The sequence below is a fragment of the Prionailurus bengalensis genome, chromosome E4 (assembly GCF_016509475.1).
Source record: "Prionailurus bengalensis isolate Pbe53 chromosome E4, Fcat_Pben_1.1_paternal_pri, whole genome shotgun sequence".
NCBI lineage: Eukaryota > Metazoa > Chordata > Mammalia > Carnivora > Felidae > Prionailurus > Prionailurus bengalensis.
This window is the reverse complement of record NC_057360.1, coordinates 27,420,430-27,439,725: the sequence shown is the minus strand read 5'-3', so window position 1 is coordinate 27,439,725 and position 19,296 is coordinate 27,420,430. Positions and strand designations below refer to the sequence as shown.

The window sequence follows — 19,296 nt, the reverse complement described above, 5'->3', positions numbered from 1 at the left end:
TATCCAACAACTTAACACAAAAAAGAAACAGGTAAGGAGAAACTACATGACCTGCCAAATGGCATCACATTTATTGAAGGTAGAACAAGAGCTAGAACTCACTCAGATCAGCTGATTTTGTATATGGTATGTTTTTCTATTGTATTGAGCTACATCTAGACTAGCCAGCTAGTCTATTCTACAACCTAATGTAGAAGTTAACATGAGATCTATGAGTTCTCTGAAACAGTATACAGAATTGTGTAAATGTGTGTGCATTTTTCTGAGCGTGCTGTGTGTATGTGGGGGTAAGGGATAGCATCAATGAGAGTCTCAAAAAATCAGTAATTCTCAAAAGGACCAGTAATTTGGAATATTGTCCATGAAATTGTTCTATATGTGGACTACACATTCTGGACAGGCATAAAAGAACGCAAGATGAATTTCAAAAATTATACTAATATGTTTTACAACCTGCAGGGCCATAGCTTCTATTCATCACTAATGCAAGCACTTGGCCATAGGAGTCTTCCTATCTTAAAAGCCAATTTAAATACCTTATACCCTATAAAAAGTTATTTCCACTCAGAGGTAATTAACTTAAAACACACTACTTTAGCATTAACCATCTAAGCTTTCCTTATGCAAGTGATGGATTTTACTGGGCACCTACTACATGCAAAGGCACTGGGCAAGATTCCGTTTAGTAACAGATGAACAAGAAACTTTACATTCAATACAGTTAGGATGATAAAATCCATATACAATTAACATAAAATAAAAATGGATCTTTAAAAAGGCTTGTACGAGTACACAGGGGAAACAGCCTGCTTTAAGCTGAAGAAAAAGAGGTAGATTTCCAGGAAGAAAAAGAACATATGGTCTCTCGAAAATGTCCATTTTACAGAAGAGAAAACGCTTTTCCAGATCACTTTTTCTGAAAGAAAATAGGTAAGTCTGAGGCCAAAACCCCAGAAAGGAGAAGTATGATTTTTAAAATTATGGCTGCATATAATACCACTTCAGCTATATTTATCACACACAAAAAAACCACTGTTTCTATGAAAAAGCATATTAAGAATTCTGACTTGGGTATAAGAGGGACCTGTTTTCCTCCAATCCAATAAGACAGAGCACTCTAATTCAAGAGGCAGCAACTTTATGAGAGAAAGGACTGTATCATTTGAAGTCATAACAAAAAATACACTATTCCCTAGTTGTTTTGAACTTGGAAATAATGGAAAGTTAGTGGTGAGGAACAGAAAGGAAAGTAAGGAAGATCCCTGGGATGTAAGTTACCCATACCCAGTAACGCATAAGGGTTATTCACAGATGAGAGGATTTTCTGAATCTATGAGGTCTCTCTTCCTGAATCCCAAATGTGTGTGTATACTTAGGCCATAAGCAGTAAAAGAGTAAATATAGTACAAACTTATTTAAAATTTTATTTTACGCATTTTACATTTTCAATATTTACTATATGTAGCACTTACATAAATTATTTTGTTTTGATATGTGAATGTTTTGGAGGGCAGGAACATTTTTTTTTTATCTGAATACCAGTTTATCATCTGTTATCACCACAAAGTATGTCGGGCACATAAAGGACTTAAAAAATACTTATGGGTAGAATACACAATGCAAATTAAATATGGAAAAGAAATTTAGTAAAATTACCACAAATGTATTACAAAGTTAAGTGGCTAAGATAAAAAAGAAAATTGACACTCTTGGGCTTAGTTGCTAATACAGTTCTCCCTGCTCCAAGTTTTGACTCTCTTCCATGCCAGCAACCAAGCTGTCTTTATACAATGTCACCACCTAGTGTCCCAAATGAAGAAACATCTGGAGCAACAACTTTCCACATCTCTTTTCTTGTCAGCAAGATTACGTACAGTTTACAAATCAAATTCTCTTTTCCCCTCTACATTTCCCTGTTAATAAAGTATTCCATGGGCAATCTTTTCCTCTATAAACACACTTACTTTAAATAAAACGTGCAAATGAACTCAGCCATTACCAAATACAGTAGAGCCTAAATAAATGTTAGTTCTCTTCCACATCTTCTCACTTTATCTTCCTTTCTCTCATAATTCTTGGCCAGCTATCTTCCTCTCTTTGCTGAATATGAGTGATAACATGACCTTATCCATTCTCTATGGATAAGCATGAGTTATGGCCAAGATGCTACCCTCAAGGATATCCCAATATCCCTAGCAAAAGACAGAATGTCTCTCTCTACTCCAAATTTTTGGAAATTGACAGAATACACAATTGTGTATCTGAAGGGAAGAAAAGTCACTGGTTTTCTCTGAAATTCTTTTGAAATATGAGAACACACCCTTATGGAAAGAGGAATGGTGTTTAACTATGGTTGTCTTTCATCAATTATAGGAAGAACAGATCTTTGCACACTCATAAAAATATTATCTGTACCACTTTCTACAAAGATTGCATTTTCCTACCAAAAGAATATTTCAGGGGTGCCTGAGTGGCTCAGTCAGTTAAGTGTCCGACTCTTGATTTCGGCTCAGGTCATGATCTCACAGCTTGTGAGATTGAGCCTCCCAATGGGTTCTGCACTGACAGCATGGAGCCTGCTTGGGATTCCCTCCCTCCCTCCATCCCTCCATCCCTCCCTCCCTCCCTCCCTTCTTCTCTCTCTCTCTCTCTCTGCCCCTCCTCCACTCTCGCACATGCTCTCTCTCAAAAATAAACAAAGAATACTTCAAACAGGTCTCATAACAGGCCACCTAAAGTCCATTAGCTACTATTTCACCTATTCTATAGAATTAAAAAAACACATTTATGGGACTAGCTCAGATATCTATTTCCTAGATACATTCAATAAATATTCAATTCAATTTATATATTAAGCAACTCACAATCAGATAAAAAATAGAATGCCAGTAAATAGGCAATGAAAAATTATTTAAAGAAGGAAAACACAGAGTAAGCCAGTACCCACACAAATATAAATAAACAAATGTCACTAATCCTCAAACTAAGGAATGTGGACCTGCATGCTCTGTGGAGGCACACAAAGACCTTTACAGGGATATGCAGGTAATTGGGACGCTGGGGTGGCTCAGCTGGTTGAGTGATTTTGGCTCAGATCATGATCCCAGGATCATGGGACCAAGCCCCATGTTGGGCTCTGAGCTGAGCATGGAGCCTGCTTGAGATTCTCTCTCTCTCCCCACCCCCACCCCGTCCCTCTCCCCTTCACACTCTCTCACTAAAATAAAAAAAATTTAAACAATAAAATAAATAAAGGGATATGCAGGTATGAAAATTTTAAGCTAAAAAAGAAAAGAAAAATTTTAAGTGAATCAATTTACAGCTCAAACTTGGAAATAAATGCATTTTTTTTCCCTTAACTGATCTACCTGAAGAGACTACAGTGCTAAATATTTTATCACCATTCTCCTTCTCAAAATTCCCTCTGCTCTGATCACACCCCTCCTAGTTTATATAAGAAAGGCATATACCTCTCTCCTTAGTATGGTATACTTGTAAGAAGTATAACCAAAAGACTTTGCTAAGACTTAGCAATGACTATTAATTAAGCCTGTTACTCTTTTGCTTAGAAATACTCTGTTTAACTAATATACTGGAAAAGGTTTGGGGGAAAAAATCAGACGTAGGTTGTATTAGCCCAAGATAGAAAACCTTCCTTGGTACTAAATAAAGGGAAAATTCTGGTGAAAAATTGGCGTTGGGAAACATTCTATAGCTAAGGTTAGAGAATGGAGGGGCTGAAATAAACAAAGCTAAAAACAGACAATGCTGATCTCTGTCTCATTTTAATAAAAAGTAATATTTTGTGGGGCGCCTGGGTGGCGCAGTCGGTTAAGCGTCCGACTTCAGCCAGGTCACGATCTCACCATCCGTGAGTTCGAGCCCCGCGTCGGGCTCTGGGCTGATGGCTCAGAGCCTGGAGCCTGTTTCCGATTCTGTGTCTCCCTCTCTCTCTGCCCCTCCCCCGTTCATGCTCTGTCTCTCTCTGTCCCAAAAATAAATAAACGTTGAAAAAAAATTTTTTTAAGAAAAAAAAGTAATATTTTGTGTTAAAACTATTTTTAAAAGCTTCACCCACCTCATTAAGACCTATTTTCGATTAAAGTTTACTTATGTTTAATAATTTTTTAATAATATTTATGATGTATGTTGATCAGCTGTATAGGAATAATTACAGTGATGGGGCACCTGGGTGGCTCAGTCGGTTAAGCATCTGACTTCAGCTCAGGTCATGATCTCACAATTTGTGAGTTCGAGCCCCATGTTGGGCTCTCTGCTGTCAGCACAGAGCCCCCTTTGAATCCTCTGTCCCCTCTCTCTCTGCCTCTCTCCTGCTCTCATGCACATGCTCTCTCTCAAAAATAAAACAAAACATTAAAAACAAAAAAAGGAAGAATTAAAGTGATAACTCAAATGGGAAAAGATTTAATGCATAGTTCTGGGTCAAAGAAAATTACATTTTAAAAAAGTCCAACTTATATACATATTTTTGTTACAGAGAATTATGATAGTGCAATAAGATTACATAAAAATGTATTACTTTAAAATACAATTGTGTGGGAGAAGTAGAATTAAAGGAGAAAAAGGAATGACATAAAATTTCTGTTAAAGACCCTATTCACGTATTTTTAAATCAAGATCAGAATTTTAATTAAACTTTTTATTTTGAGACAATTGAAGATTCACATGCAATATAAGAAATAATACAGAGAGATCTTGCGTACCATTTCCCAGCTCCTCTCAATGGTAGCATGCTCATGTACTTTAAAAAACGGATTATAGGGGCACCTGGGTGGCTCAGTCAGTTGAGTATCAACTCTTCATTTCAGCTCGGGTCATGATCTTGCAGTTGTGAGACACAGTCCTGGGACAGGCTCCACAATGGGCGGTGCAGCCTGCTTAGGATTCTTTCTTTCCCTCTCCCTCTGCCCGTCCACCACTCTTGCTCTCTCTCAAAAAAACAAAGCAAAACTTTTTAAAAATGGATTATCATTATAGTATTTAGATTCACCTAAAAGAGTGATCTATTTACTTTAAAATTTCATTATTTGCACAGGGTGCTTGCATGGTTCAGTTGGTTAAGTGTCTGATTCTTGGTTCCAGCTCAGGTCATGATCTTATGGTTGTGAGATAGAGCTCTGTGTCAGGTTCTGCACTGAGTGTGGAGCCTGCTTAAGATTCTCTCTCTCCCTTCCCCTTGCCCCTCCCCCACTCACAAGCTTGCACTCTCTTTCAAAATAAAATCTCTTCTTATAAAATCCATTATTTACAAAACACCAGAAATTGTGCCCTTTGTAATACACTTAAACTTTTAAATAAGAATTTTAGATGTTATCATAAAATTCTAAAGGAGAACATAGTCTTCCAAAATTCTCTTAGGGACTACAATAGCAAAAAGTTGTTTTGAGTGTCAACTTAGCCCAATATTCTATAAAGTAGAGGCCTGAAATAAGGAGTGGGCTAATCCACTAAGGATGATCAAATAAAGCACTACAGAACAGTTGACGTTACAGCCTATCTCTCTGGAAGATGAACTGACCAGCCAGCCAGCTGGGTTACTGAAGAACAGAAAGAATATTCCAAAGAACAGAAAGAAAAGGAAAAGCATCAACAACAAAAAGCGCTCAAGAGTGTTGAGAGATAAATTAGATACCATATATAGACCCAAAGAGCTACTGGAGTCAGACACTAACCTTAGCATATCTAAAACAAACAAACCAACCTGAAAAGGCAACTATCCTCAGTAGGAGGTATGGTTAGCAATAAACCATAGGAGGGGAAAAGTGAAGCCAATTTTGAACTCGGACCAAAAGAAACAATTAATTTGAGGGGGAAAAAAATCCCGAGTTATTTCTCTGCTGGGAGACAGTTTGTTCAAGAGGCTTCATTAGAACCTTGGTTAAAGCAACTCTTAAAATGGTTCACCTATTTACATATTCACAAATGGTCGCCTATTAATCTGTCTGTCTGGGTTCCTGAATACTTAGAGGGTACCCAGGGTACCTAAACACTTGGATCACTACAAAGACACAGCCTTTGGTAAATAAATAAGCCTTTTTTAGTTTACACCTCAGTTTCAGATGAATTTTATTATACTACTCTGTCTCTGAGAGTCTGCTCACCTACACGTCTTTTTTTTTAGATCTTTCAGATTGAAGAATGGACATAAATTCACTAAAAACACACTGTGAAGTTCCTTAGGAGCCAGTCTTTCTAGGATGAAAGCCTGCTCCCTGTCTTACAAAATTTAGTAGTGCTGTTGCTGAATACTACCTTCTTTGTAGGAATTTAAGTTCTTAATTCACTTGACAAGTATATGGCCAGCAGTTGTCAATCTGAAAGGTAAAGACTTGCTATTCTGTCCAAATATAACTTTAGGAAATAATTACGTCATCTTACTGATCTCACTGACTAAATTATCAACATTCTATTATTGTAGGCTAAATACAAAGCCCAAAGTCTAATGCTAATTCTTTTTTATATAACCTTTGTATTTTATATGTAAATGTACAACCTTTATTTCATATATATCTAAACATAACCTTTGATATGACTAAACTATCAATACTTTAGAAACTGAGATAAAATATCTACATAGAAATTAAGATACTCTGTATTCTTAAAAAAAGAATGTTTTAATTTACAAATATAAAAAAATTAATACAAGCATATCTTAACTTTGTTTATAGTTGCTTCTCTCTTGAAAGAAAAAATCTGTTCTTACTCAAAGGTTTTTAGCAAAGCTGGTGAAAGACTTATCTGGGAGAAGCAAATTGGTAAAGTCAGCTCCTATCTCAAGAATTAAATAGTAGTCAGAGCTGTCATATTTAGCACATCAAAAATCCCACTTTTAATTAATATCTAATTAAAATTTTGGATGTTAATTTCATCGTAAAACACTGTTTTCGAGTATCAATCTTACAAAGACCATAAATGAGAGTCTATACTATGGTCCTCCAGATAAAATCTTGTAAATAGTACATCCTCTCTGAAATACCTTGGTCATATGCCCTAGAGGAGGCAAACAATGCTGGAGCAATAACTAAGCTCAAGAAACCTAGCATTCAGATCAAGACACTTACAAAAGTGGGGTTTTTGTTGTTTGCAGTGTTGTTCTTAAAATAATTTCTAAAATCCTAGATGGCAAAAAGACACTGAGAAACTCTTTGTTAAAGCTGCCATATTTCATTGATTCTAAAACACAAATAATGGGGGTGCCTGGGTGGCTTGGTCATTTGAGCATCCAACTCTTGATTTTAGCTCAGGTCATGATCTTGGGGTTGTGGGATCAAGCCCCACATTGGGTTCCATGCTGGGCAGGGAGCCTGCCTGGGATCTTCTCCCTCCCTCCCTCTGTCCCTCTCCCCTGCGTGCAAGATCTCTCAAAAAAAACAAAAACAAAAAACACAAATTTTTTCATATTTTAACATTTCTGATGAATCTTATAATCTGTAGACTCTTACAATTAATTAGTGGCATTTTTTCTTAATGGCATTTAAACCAGTGGTGTTTTAGAGTCAATAAAATAGGTAGGTTCAAAATACACAGTGCCAAAAGGACAGGTGAATGATGAAAGAACTTATAGATACTGAATCACAATCCTCCCACTCAGACTGCTACTATATCTGCAATTACTTTCACACAGTTATAGTACATAACCAGTTAGTTTTCCCCCTTCCTGTTATGTGGTAATGACAATATCTTCTTCACCAAATAATAAATATTTTCGACAGGTTTATATTATAGCGTACTTATTGGTAGGTCTAGAAAATTCGTAAAAAGCCTTAAATAAAAAGTTCTATCTGTTATCTTATTTAAGTTGTTAATATGCTGTTAATGTATTTTTCTCACATTTTTTCAAGGAAGCAATGACAAAGGAAAGATCAATGTCCCAGGTACTTCTTGAAGATAACCTCTTATTCTGGAAAAGTTATCTAGCCATGATTTATAGACACTAGTTACTAAAAATGCATTTCTACCTCTTAAAAACCTACTTAACTCTAAAATAGTTGATTAAAATTTCTGATACTTCAAATGTCCATATGAAAAAATTTATTTTAATTCTGATCAAATCCTGGAAAACCAGTGGCCACATCAGAAACATCTATAGAATCCTTGGCTAACAGGCTCTATAGAGCTGAGTTACATTCTCAAACATTACGGTAAGTCTAAAATCAATAACGTCAATGAATCCAAAAGAAACATCATCAGTATAATGATGATATAATTTTACTGGTAAAGCACATCTTAAAAAACAAACAGAAAAGGGCTTTAAAAGTTTAAATTGAAGATATTCACTCTGTTCGTATAATAACAACTATCAAAATTAATTTCACTAATTGCAGAACACAAGGATTCCTCAACCATCTCAGAGGCAGTGTACTGTAGCAACAGCAGAGTACAAACCACGTGACCTTGGTCAAGTAACCTAACTTTTCTGAGTCTAAGTTTCTTCATCTGTAAAATAGGGATATCAATACCTACAGCTTAAAGGATCATTCTGAAGATTAACTGAAATAATATATATAACACATGTAGTATAGTAACTAGCACATAATTAGTGGTCCATAAATGTTAGCTGATATTATTACCTTAAGGTTTTAACACATGTTGTACACTGGGGTCATTTCTCATATACCCTTATATAACACTATCAATCAATTCATCTAACAAATGTTAATTAGACCTCCAAGGAAATAAAAATACGCCAATGTAGGTGGAGTAGAGTCAGTATGGGGGTGGGGTGGGGGGGAGAAACTGGCATCAGATGAGATGATGAAGGGCCCTGTAAGACATGTTAAAGAATATTAGACTTTATCCTAAGTGCTATAAGAAACCATTAAAAGGGCTTCAAGTAGGAGAGTGACACAATGATATGAGTTATAAATCTGGGGAGGAGGCAGGAAAGGAAAAAGGAATCTAGTTCTCAAACCATTCTGCAGTGTCCTGGCCAAGAGACGATGACTGTTTAGTGACAGTATTGCAAAAGGCAGGATGGTGGCGATAATGAAAACTAGGTGGATCTGAATTATTTTGGAACAGGAAGAAACAGAATTTTTCATATAGTAAGGGATAAAGGAGACAGTAGACCAGTGTGACATAAGAGACCTAGAAATGACATATTTTACATAAAATACTGGTAAAATACTTACCTAATACATACATAAAATTTTATATTGGGTAAAATTTATAAATAAAATCATGTAATGTAACAATGTCCTTTTCACGCAGAATTCCAACTTTAATAAACACCATTTATTACTGTATACAATGCAATCAGCAAAGTTCTTATAAATCAAAAGGCAATGTAATGAACCAAAATTGCTTGCTTTCAGTATTGACAGAATAGGTGACAATAATTAAATGATAATTAAGAAGATGACTATTTCACAATGCTAACATCTCTGCTAACATTTTAAAATATCTTTATGTCTCTAAAGCATTTAAATAGCAGAAAACATTTATTTATATTATGTGTAATACATATACCACTTTTTATTATAATGGATACAATAAACCCGTAACTATATGCATCTTTATAGTGCATACACACACACACACTAAAGTTTGTAAACAAGTCTTAGTGTCTAGCATTTCACAAGTACTATATAAGGATATGGATAAGATTAGAGGAGCAGAGAGAAAAGAGACAACAAAGTGAGGAAAAGGAAGAGGGGGAAGAATAAAGAAAAAAGAAAAGGAGAGAGGAGAAGATGATGGTTTTAGTTGAGGAATGACCTCTTGTTCAGAAAGGGCTGTTGATCTACAAACAGGTGGATCTGCCTAGATGCTTGGTTGGCATCAGGACATTGAGCACACAGGAGCTAAATTAAGCACGTAAGAAAAGGGTGAATATGAGAGCCAGGAGACTCTTACAACAGTTACTGTTTATGGCAAGACCTGCTTGTCTCAAGGGACCCATTTTCACATAATCTATAATTATCTCTTCGCTTTAATCGCCTTGTCATTCCTAAGGCTCTCCTGGGCACTGGAAGAGGAAAAGCTCATTAACTAAACCTTTTCTCCTCTCTCCAGCCACCCATGGCTTTTAATTGCTTGGTGTGTTATTATCTAGGAGTGCAACTGGGATCATTTTCATAAGAAAGGAGGGTAGAGAGGAGGAAGGGAGCCATGAGTCCCTGAGGTATGCACCACAGAAAAACCTTTGCTTTCTCAATTATTTATGCCAGCTGAGGTTTTACAGGCTGAATAAATCCATAACTCAAGTTCATTCTGAGCAGTCAGATTCTCAAGGGGGAGTTGCCCACTTGCCTATACACACTTGTGTAGTCCTCAAAGAATAACCAGAATGTAACAAGACATATGTCATCCAATTTATCACCTATCACCAAAGTGTTAACACAATGTTGATCATGGGCAACACAGTGAAACAGGGAAGGTTTTCACTACTACCAGCCAAACAGATGTAAGGAAGCAGGATAATCTTTTTGGTGCTAAGGACAGTGGTGTCAATGGGACAGTAGTATCCCAGAAAGACTTAGCCAACTGAAAGCAAAAAAATCCAAATATTCAAATTTTAAAGTACAAATATGTATAACACATTCTCTTAAAGCTTTGGAGTCTTACATAGATTTGTTCAAACAGACTGCTATCTAACAATGTGAAGCTGAATACATAACTGAATGGAGTTTTATACCATCTGATTTTATAAATCACTTAAAAATAAAATAATGTATGTTGTAGCTTTTTCTCCAATCACACCTCTTTCAGGAAAATTTTAGAGTACAGTTTATGTGTAAGTGATAGGCCTCTATACGACTATCATTCCAGTTCATATTTTCATCACAAATACAAAATTAAAGTATAATCACTTTTATTGTGAATTATATTTATATTATTCCACTTTATATTCAGAACTAAAGAGCAGCCAATAAAAAGATAATTCTTAAATATTTTCAAAATCCATTACTGTTTAAAATTTTTAACTTTCTAAGTCAATGATGAAAGCATCTCTTTAAAATTCTACAGGCTTTTGTGTCTGACCACAGCAGTGACCTCTGGTATTTTCTGCCAAAACAGTTCATTTGTCTCACAGAACAACTAATCAATTCCAGAGCCCATCAATCATTTTGGTTGTATACTGGTCTGGTCTTGCTTAGAGAAGGTCCAGATGGCTGCCTGTCTAAGTGGGATTAATAAAATTCTGATAGATTACATAGCATCAAAGTACAAAATATAACAAGGAGGACCAAATCTTATTGCAGGGTAGAATGGACACTGTACATGCTTCATTTATTGTATTTTTAATTCTTGCCCTAATTTCTCAGTTTATGTGCCATCTTCTAGATAAAACCTTCTAAGTATACAAGTCACCAAAAGTGATTTCTTATTGAGTCAGTATATGCAGTGCAGAAGCATTTGACTCTTTGCAAAGCCCTATGCTTATTAATCAGAGCTTTTTATGCCCATCTGCAGTATAAATGAAACACAACTGATCTCAAGTCTAGAGCAACTGTTTTTGAGTTAAAAGATTTGTTACTCTCCTGTTTCTATAGTTCTAATACAGATTCTAATAGCACTGGCTCTTTCTTCCTTGTTTTCCATTTTCTCTTGCAAAAGCAAACAACCTGTACCTAATTCTATAACCATGCTGACATGTGATTTTTAGTTCATAACCTGAGCCCTGTGCTGTCGGTTCCTGTTGTGGGGGTTGTGCTGAGTATAACAATGTTAATAAAAGTTAAAAGTTACATAGTAACTCATTTTGTGCCAGGTACTATTCTAGGATGCCTATGTATACATATTCAAATAATTCACATAAGTGTCATATGAGAAAGGTAATACAGTTACTCCTATTTTGTAGATAAAGTAACTTGTCCAAGGTCACAGAACTACTGAGGGAATCAACATTTGAATGCTGGCAGTCTGGCTTCATAATTTTTGGTATTTAATTAGCCTCACACTGTATCTCCTCCATTATACTACAGAACAATTAACCAGCTTCATAATGAAAAATTGGTGTCGGGGCTCTAGAATATTAACACAGAGATCTGTATCTATGACATGATATTGTCACTTTCTGTGACAGAGTGGAAATAAGGGTCAGAACCACAACAGGCAAGGAGCAAGCTCAGAATTGGCCCCAGTGGCCCTTGGCTCAAGAACATTTACAATAAAATGAAAATGGGCCTTTAACTTATCACCTACAATGCACATTAGTCAGGAAAACTGCCACAAAAATGGAGCCCAAGCCTTATTACATGAGTTTATTAGATACTGATTTTCCTGATCTTTAAAAACGGGGAAAAAAATTAGAGGTTTATATACTAAAGTATCTAAAACAGACCTTCAAAATACTTTTTTAGTGGCTTTTAAAAAAATGGTTCTACAGAAGAAAACTTTTCCTTTCACCTAAGTTTGCCATTTGACATTTCTAAAACTCTAAAACCTGTCACTTTCACTTCAGTTGAGTGTGATTCTGCCAAGAAACTGCAATTAGCAATTAGTTAAAGCACAACTTCCTCTTGGAAAAATAAAATACCAGATATGTCACCTAAGCACAAGCAAAATTTGATTACACAAACTCCAACAAACAGCCTGTTTTCATTGCTGCAACTGCATTTTTATACTTCAGAAACAACAGGGACCACCTCTACTCCGTTACTGAAATAATCAACATTTCAGTTTAGAATGATTTTTATCATGATCTAGTTTGTTATAGTAGAATTCTGTTCAATTGTAAAATGACTTGTTGATTACAAGAAAATGACTAAGTGTTGTGATTCCACTGTTAGTAGTGACAAAATTAACATCTGAAACAGTTAAAAGGCTTTCAGTGGTTCACATTCATGTTTCCTACTGTTTCATATCTTAATCATATGTTCCAAAATACACACCAAGAGAATGAAAATTTAGATGACTTAAAAAAATAAGGCCAAGACTAATCAGTTTTGTCCCTAGCAGAGGTTCATATTTCACCGGATTAAGGAGTAACATTTATTAAACATACTATAGATGCCAAAAATACTAAGAACATACTATTCAAAAGTGAAGATGGGAAGCACAAATATCCACAATGTTTGTCTGACAGATTCATAATAAATGTGTGAGGAGATGAATTCAAATCTGTACTTTATGAAAATAAGCTGTGTTATTTTGTTATTGTTTCTCATGGTCAAAATCCTAAATATTTGATTTAAATCTAAGAGTGACTTCTTTAGGAACTGGGTGGAGGATAAGCAAGTAGGTTAACTCTTCCAGGATAGTTTAATTCTGTCTTAGAAATACACCAATTATCCAGATATTTACTTTCACTTCCAGTGGAGTAATGTTTAACTGTAATCAGCCATGTCACTGGACATTCCAAAAGAAACTGTACTCAGAATGTTTTTTGGAAAAGTACTAGGCTTTGGGAGCCCTTAAGGAAATTGCCACACAAAATAAAGATCACTATTGTTTATAGACAACTGATATTGTTAGAAAGTTAAGTATAATGATTTTTTTTTAAAAAAGTCAAGACATAATCTTAATTTAATCTAACTAGGGAAGGAAATAGCTTACACATTTTTAAAAACTGCCTAGGAAAATAAGTGAGTATGGGTATTATCACAAGAAAACCAAACCAGCACTCTGTGCTTTATGATATGAACACTAGGTTAACTCTATGTGAGCAACAATCACTGAATTATCAGCTCCCTGAAGGAAGAGCCATGGATACGTCCTGAGTTCTGGGTACTTTTACTAGATAACCTACTAAGTTTTGGGAACTTCCTCAGACACTCAAAACACAGAAATGGATAAAATATGATCCTTGGCCTCCAAAAACTAAAAATTCAGCAGAAAGGATACAAGGTTTTATTATTTTTTTTTTTAATGTTTATTTATTGTTGAGAGAGAGATACAGAGCGTGAGCAGGGGAGGGGCAGAGAGAGAGAGAGGGAGACACAGAATCTGAAGCAGGCTCCAGGCTCTGAGCCACCAGCACAGAGCCTGATGTGGGGCCTGAATTCATGAGCCACAAGATCATGACCTGAGCCGAAGTCTGACACTTCGTCAACTGAGCCATCCAGGCACTCCAGGATATAGGCTTTTTAAAACTTCTATTTAATGTGTTATAATGTGATAAATGCTATAACAAGTGTGAATAAAGGACTTACAGGAAAACAGAAGGAATGACTAACCTCTCCTCTTAATATATAGAAAAAAATGACTCTAAAGGTTTTACTGATTTGATTTAAACACTTAATAAATTTTGATTGGTAGGGTTAAAGTTCTAAGATGCCAATTTTAGAAGACTCTAAAGACAGAATATACAAATTAAGTAAACCACTATATAAGGGCTGAGGGGAAGGGGGGGGGTTAACTCTGAAAAAGTCTTTAAACTATGCTTCCTCAAAACTGTATGAGCTCCTCAGAGTTCTCAGGGTCCCAAAAAGGGATCAGAGTGGCAAATGTATTCCAAATCAGCCTTAAAAAGTATCTTTTTCCCCTCCAATTCTCATCAGCCTTCCCCTATCCCACCCCAAATAAACATTTAATCTATAACAATGATATGCTTACTCTGCAAACAGATTCAAGATAGGACCTTTAGTACCAAATGACTGGTCAGGAATGGGAAACTATGAGCTTTTAAAGTTTTTGATTCATAGTGGAAGCAATAACTTTCCTCCTAGAATGCTTCCCCAGAGTCCTATCATTACATCTTCATGTGGGAGATAATGTCAGCAAACTCTTCTGCAAGACTGCAGCATACATATTTGGTACAATTTACTCTTTATTCAATAAAGATAGATATTTCCCTTCAATAAATTTAGGGGAACCCAATTTTCCACTTAAAAATTACTGCTCATTCGGGGCACCTGGGTGGCTCAGTCAGTTAAGCGTCCGACTTCGGCTCGGGTCATGATCTCGCGGTTTGTGAGTTTGAGCCCCGCTTCAGGATCTGTGCTGACAGCTCAGATCCTGAGCCTGCTTCGGATTCTGTGTGTGTCTCTCTCTCTGCCCCTCCCCTGCTCACGCTCTGTCTCTCTCTGTCTCAAAAATAAATAAAACATTTTTAAAAAATTTAAAAAAATTACTGCTCATTCATTTCATGTGAATAAGTAAGAAAAATAAAGTTGAGGTAACTCAAAAAGTGTAACAGCATTAGAGATTCTTATTTAAATTTGTTTGTAAGGTAAAAATCTTAGTAGAATGTGCCACATGACTTTAAAGCAGGACAAAATCCCTTTCCTGATTTTCACATGGTACTGAAAGAAAAAGATTAATCAAGACATTTTATACATAAAATTTAAGATCCTAGTTAAATAATGAGATGATCACGAAGAATTTCTTTAACCGTAGTTAAAAAACCCTACATAACATAAAATTTACCTTCTTAACCATTTCTAAGTATACAGTTCAGTAGTGTTAAGTATTATTCACACGGTTGTGCAACTGGTCCCCAGAACTTTTTCATCTTGGAAAACTGAAGCTCCTTACCCATTAAATAACAACTCCCCATTTCCTACTGCCTCCAGCTCCTGACAACCACCATTCTACTTTTTGTTTCTACGAATCTGACTACTCTTGATACTTCCATATAGAGGAACCATATTGTATTTATCTTTTTGTGAATGGCTTATTTCACTTAGCATAATGTCCTCAAGCTTCATCCATGTTCTACAGTATGTGTCAGAATTTCCTGCCTTTTTGAGGCTGAATAATATTCTATTATATGTATAGACCACATTTTGTTTATCCATTCAACTGCCCATGGACATCTGGGTAGCTCCCACCTCTTGGCTGCTATGAATAGTGCTGCTGTCAACGTGGGTGTGTAAACATGGGTCTTCTGAGATCCTGTTTTCAATTCTTTTAGATATAAAATCAAAAGTAGAATTGTTGGATCATATAGTAATTCTCTGTTTAACTTTCTGAGGACTCTCCACAATATTCTCCTTGGTGTACCGTTTTATACTCAAGAAGATTTCTAATCTTTAAAAGAAATGGTAATTTAACAACGACAACAAAAAATTAAAAACCTTTGTTTTCTAAAAAAGAACATAAATATTTTTTAGAAATTGTACAAGCTTTATGAGACTGAATCACTACCTCCCTTTACATACTTGAGTTCAGATTACAGCCAAACTAAGAAAAAAGAAAAGAAAGGATAATGGCATTTTTATCAGTATTGTAAATAAACATGAACACAAATACACATGCACACATACACACACACGAAGAAATGACGATATTTTGAGGAAAACAACATCAACAACAAAAATCCACAGCTTTAGACTGTGTGAGACACAAAACCTTGCCCTACCAACTACTTACATGGTGGAAAAGGTTACCATCTGGCAATGATTCAGACACTTATTGATCTCAAAGATAAAACACCTAAAAAATTCTTTCCTGCTATTTATTATCCTCCTAGAGATACCACCAAAATCAGTTTCATTTCACATTAAGAAAAAGTTCTTCACAAATCGAAGCTTTCAGGATTAAAAAAAATACACACAAACACACATATACATATGCACACACATAAATACACATATATACGTATGTATGTATCCCTATTACCCAATACCAGAAGAAAAATTACCTGATGATTTCTTCATGATACAGAGAACTAACAACGGGGCCACCAAAACCGGTATTTGCTTCTTTTCCTTTCTTCTCAGGTAACTGTATGGGGACAGGGGGTAGGGAGGAAGGAAGGTGGAAAAAGATACATGGATTAAGGCAGTGTGTATTTAAAATAGTTCCAAAATAATACTTTGCTAAGGAATACTAAAGATTTGAGGTCCACAATTTCTCTGAGGCCCCAGTAACAATTTCAAGATGGTATCCAAAAGGCAAAACGATTCTCAAGTCATCAGAGTAATGGAATGAGTACCCACTAGCAAACCAAGGTCATTCCACTACTGAGCTCTGGAGCCACCTGAAGCCCACCATTCCCTTAGCTGATTAGAAGATGCTATGTTCACTGTGGAGAATATTCATGCTCAATGTAGAAAAATGAAAATGAAATATGACCTATAAATACCAGATATGAACGTGATCAGGAAAATCATACCTAGATTATTAACAAAATTACAATTTCCAAATAAGAAAAAAACTAAACCATACTAAAACTTCAAACTCAAACACAAAGAAAAAATATTTTTTTGGTGGCAAAAAGAAAGGAGAGAAGGTGGAGGAGAAAGGAAAGGAAATTATGACCTAAGATAAATGAAAAAAAGAAGCAAACTGTTATGGAAACACTTTCCAAAATTAAGTATTCAATAGGCCCTGACCCTCAATATTTTCTTTTTTTTTTTTTTTTTAATTTTTTTTTTCAAACGTTTATTTATTTTTGGGACAGAGAGAGACAGAGCATGAACGGGGAAGGGGCAGAGAGAGAGGGAGACACAGAATCGGAAACAGGCTCCAGGCTCTGAGCCATCAGCCCAGAGCCTGACGCGGGGCTCGAACTCACGGACCGCGAGATCGTGACCTAGCTGAAGTCGGACGCCCAACCGACTGCGCCACCCAGGCGCCCCCTCAATATTTTCAAAAAGCACAAAATTAAGATTAATTTAGAAATAAGACTCTTCTAAAACATATAATATGGAAGCAGTAAACTCGGATGTTATTGTCTAAAAGGTTCAAACTGCAATCTCTGCAAAAGCCCACATCTCCTGCAATAATGACAGTTTTTAGGCCAGGACACCCTGCCAAAATCAAAATTCTAAACATAAATGTCTTAGAATCAAAACTAATACTTTTAGAAAGCCAGGGTGGCTCAGTCAGTTGAGCGTCCAACTCTTGATTTTGGCTGAAGTCAGGGTCCCAGGGTCACGGGGTTGAGAACTGCATCAGGCTCTGCACTGAGCATGGAGCCTGCTTGGGATTCTCTCTCTCTGTGCCCCTCTTCCTGACTCACGCTCTCTCTCTTGCTAAAATAAAAAAAAAAAAAAACAGGGGTGCCTGGGTGGTTCAGTTAGTTAAGCATCCAACTGTGGATTTCAGCTCAGGTCATGATCTCACAGTTTGTGGGTTCAAGCCCCATGTTGGATTCTGCGCTGACAATGCAGAGTCTGCTTGGGATTCTCTCTCTCTCTCTCTCTCTCTCTCTCTCTCTCTCTCTGCTCCTCCCCTGATCATGTGCTCACTCTCTCTCTCTCAAGAATAAACTTTAAAATAATAAAAAAAAAGAAACTAATACTGTTATTGTTTAATTTAATTAACTAGTTTCACTTCAGAAAAATATAGGTAATCCCCATATACCTGGTTCCCCACCCCTCCCCCTGTTCTTTAAAGAAGAGGTTTTGTTTTATTGTTGTCACTTTTTGTGGTTACTTTTGGTTTGTGAACCACTGGGTAAAGGAAAAAGGTCTTGGAGACAGCATATTCTATTAGTTCCTGAGATCACTGGGAAAACCAGTTTTGAGAAAGGGTGGAAATTTTTGAGATGAATCGATGCAGTTACCAATTTATGACAGAAACAAAGCTACAATATCATAAATAATTCCTGTCACAATTTAATGACAAGGTATACTAGTTGATGCTGGCAAGTAAGAAGCACCAAGTAAATGCCAGATCCCTCTCTTCTCTGAAGACCATTCTTAGAGAATAAATGCTGCAAAGAATTTCCAGAATAGAGAATGTTTTCTTTATACTAAAAAAGTACATACCATAGGGAGAACCTATTTTATTCAACGCAATTATGTTCTAAATACATACTCCATTAGTACAATAAAGTTGAAACACAGATGGTGTCCAAGAGATGCTTGCTAAATGAGTGACAAGACTGAAAACAAGGAAAGGGTGCGTCACGCAGCTTCCTGACAAAGAACAGACTCCAAGAACATACCAGAGGGGAAAATCTACGTGTACCACATTAACAAAATGAAGGATAAAAATCATATGATCATCTCAATAGATGCAGAAAAAGCATCTGACAGAATTCAACAGCATTCATGAGAAAAACTCCTAACAAGGTGGGTACAGAGGGAACATACCTCAGCATAATAGAGGGCATATATGACAAACCCACAGCTAACATCATACTCAATGGTTAAAAGCTCAAAGCTTTCCCTCTAAGATCAAGAACAAGACAAGGATGACACCCCCTCATCACTTTTATTCAATATAAGTATTCCAATTTTTAAAACGGGCAAGAGATCTGAACAGACACCTTACCAAAAAAGATACACAGATACACGGATGGCAGGTAAGCAAATGAACAGATGTCTAACATCGTATGTCATTAGGGAAGTGCAAATTAAAACAATAATGAGACATTATTACATACTTCTTAGAATGGCTAAATTCCAAAAGACTGATAACACCAAATGCTGGTAAAAA

At 36.1% G+C, this 19,296-nt stretch overlaps 1 protein-coding gene across 4 annotated transcripts in view; it reads right to left on the bottom strand.

Moving 5' to 3' along the window:
- ACBD6 (acyl-CoA binding domain containing 6) overlaps positions 1 to 19,296 on the bottom strand; it is a 202,505-nt gene that overhangs the window by 115,473 nt on the left and 67,736 nt on the right. For all 4 annotated transcript variants that reach the window (XM_043568327.1, XM_043568326.1, XM_043568328.1 and 1 more), the window contains one exon: positions 16,550 to 16,632. In XM_043568327.1, the coding sequence (XP_043424262.1) occupies positions 16,550 to 16,632 (83 nt within the window). The remainder of the gene's footprint in view (positions 1 to 16,549; positions 16,633 to 19,296) is intronic.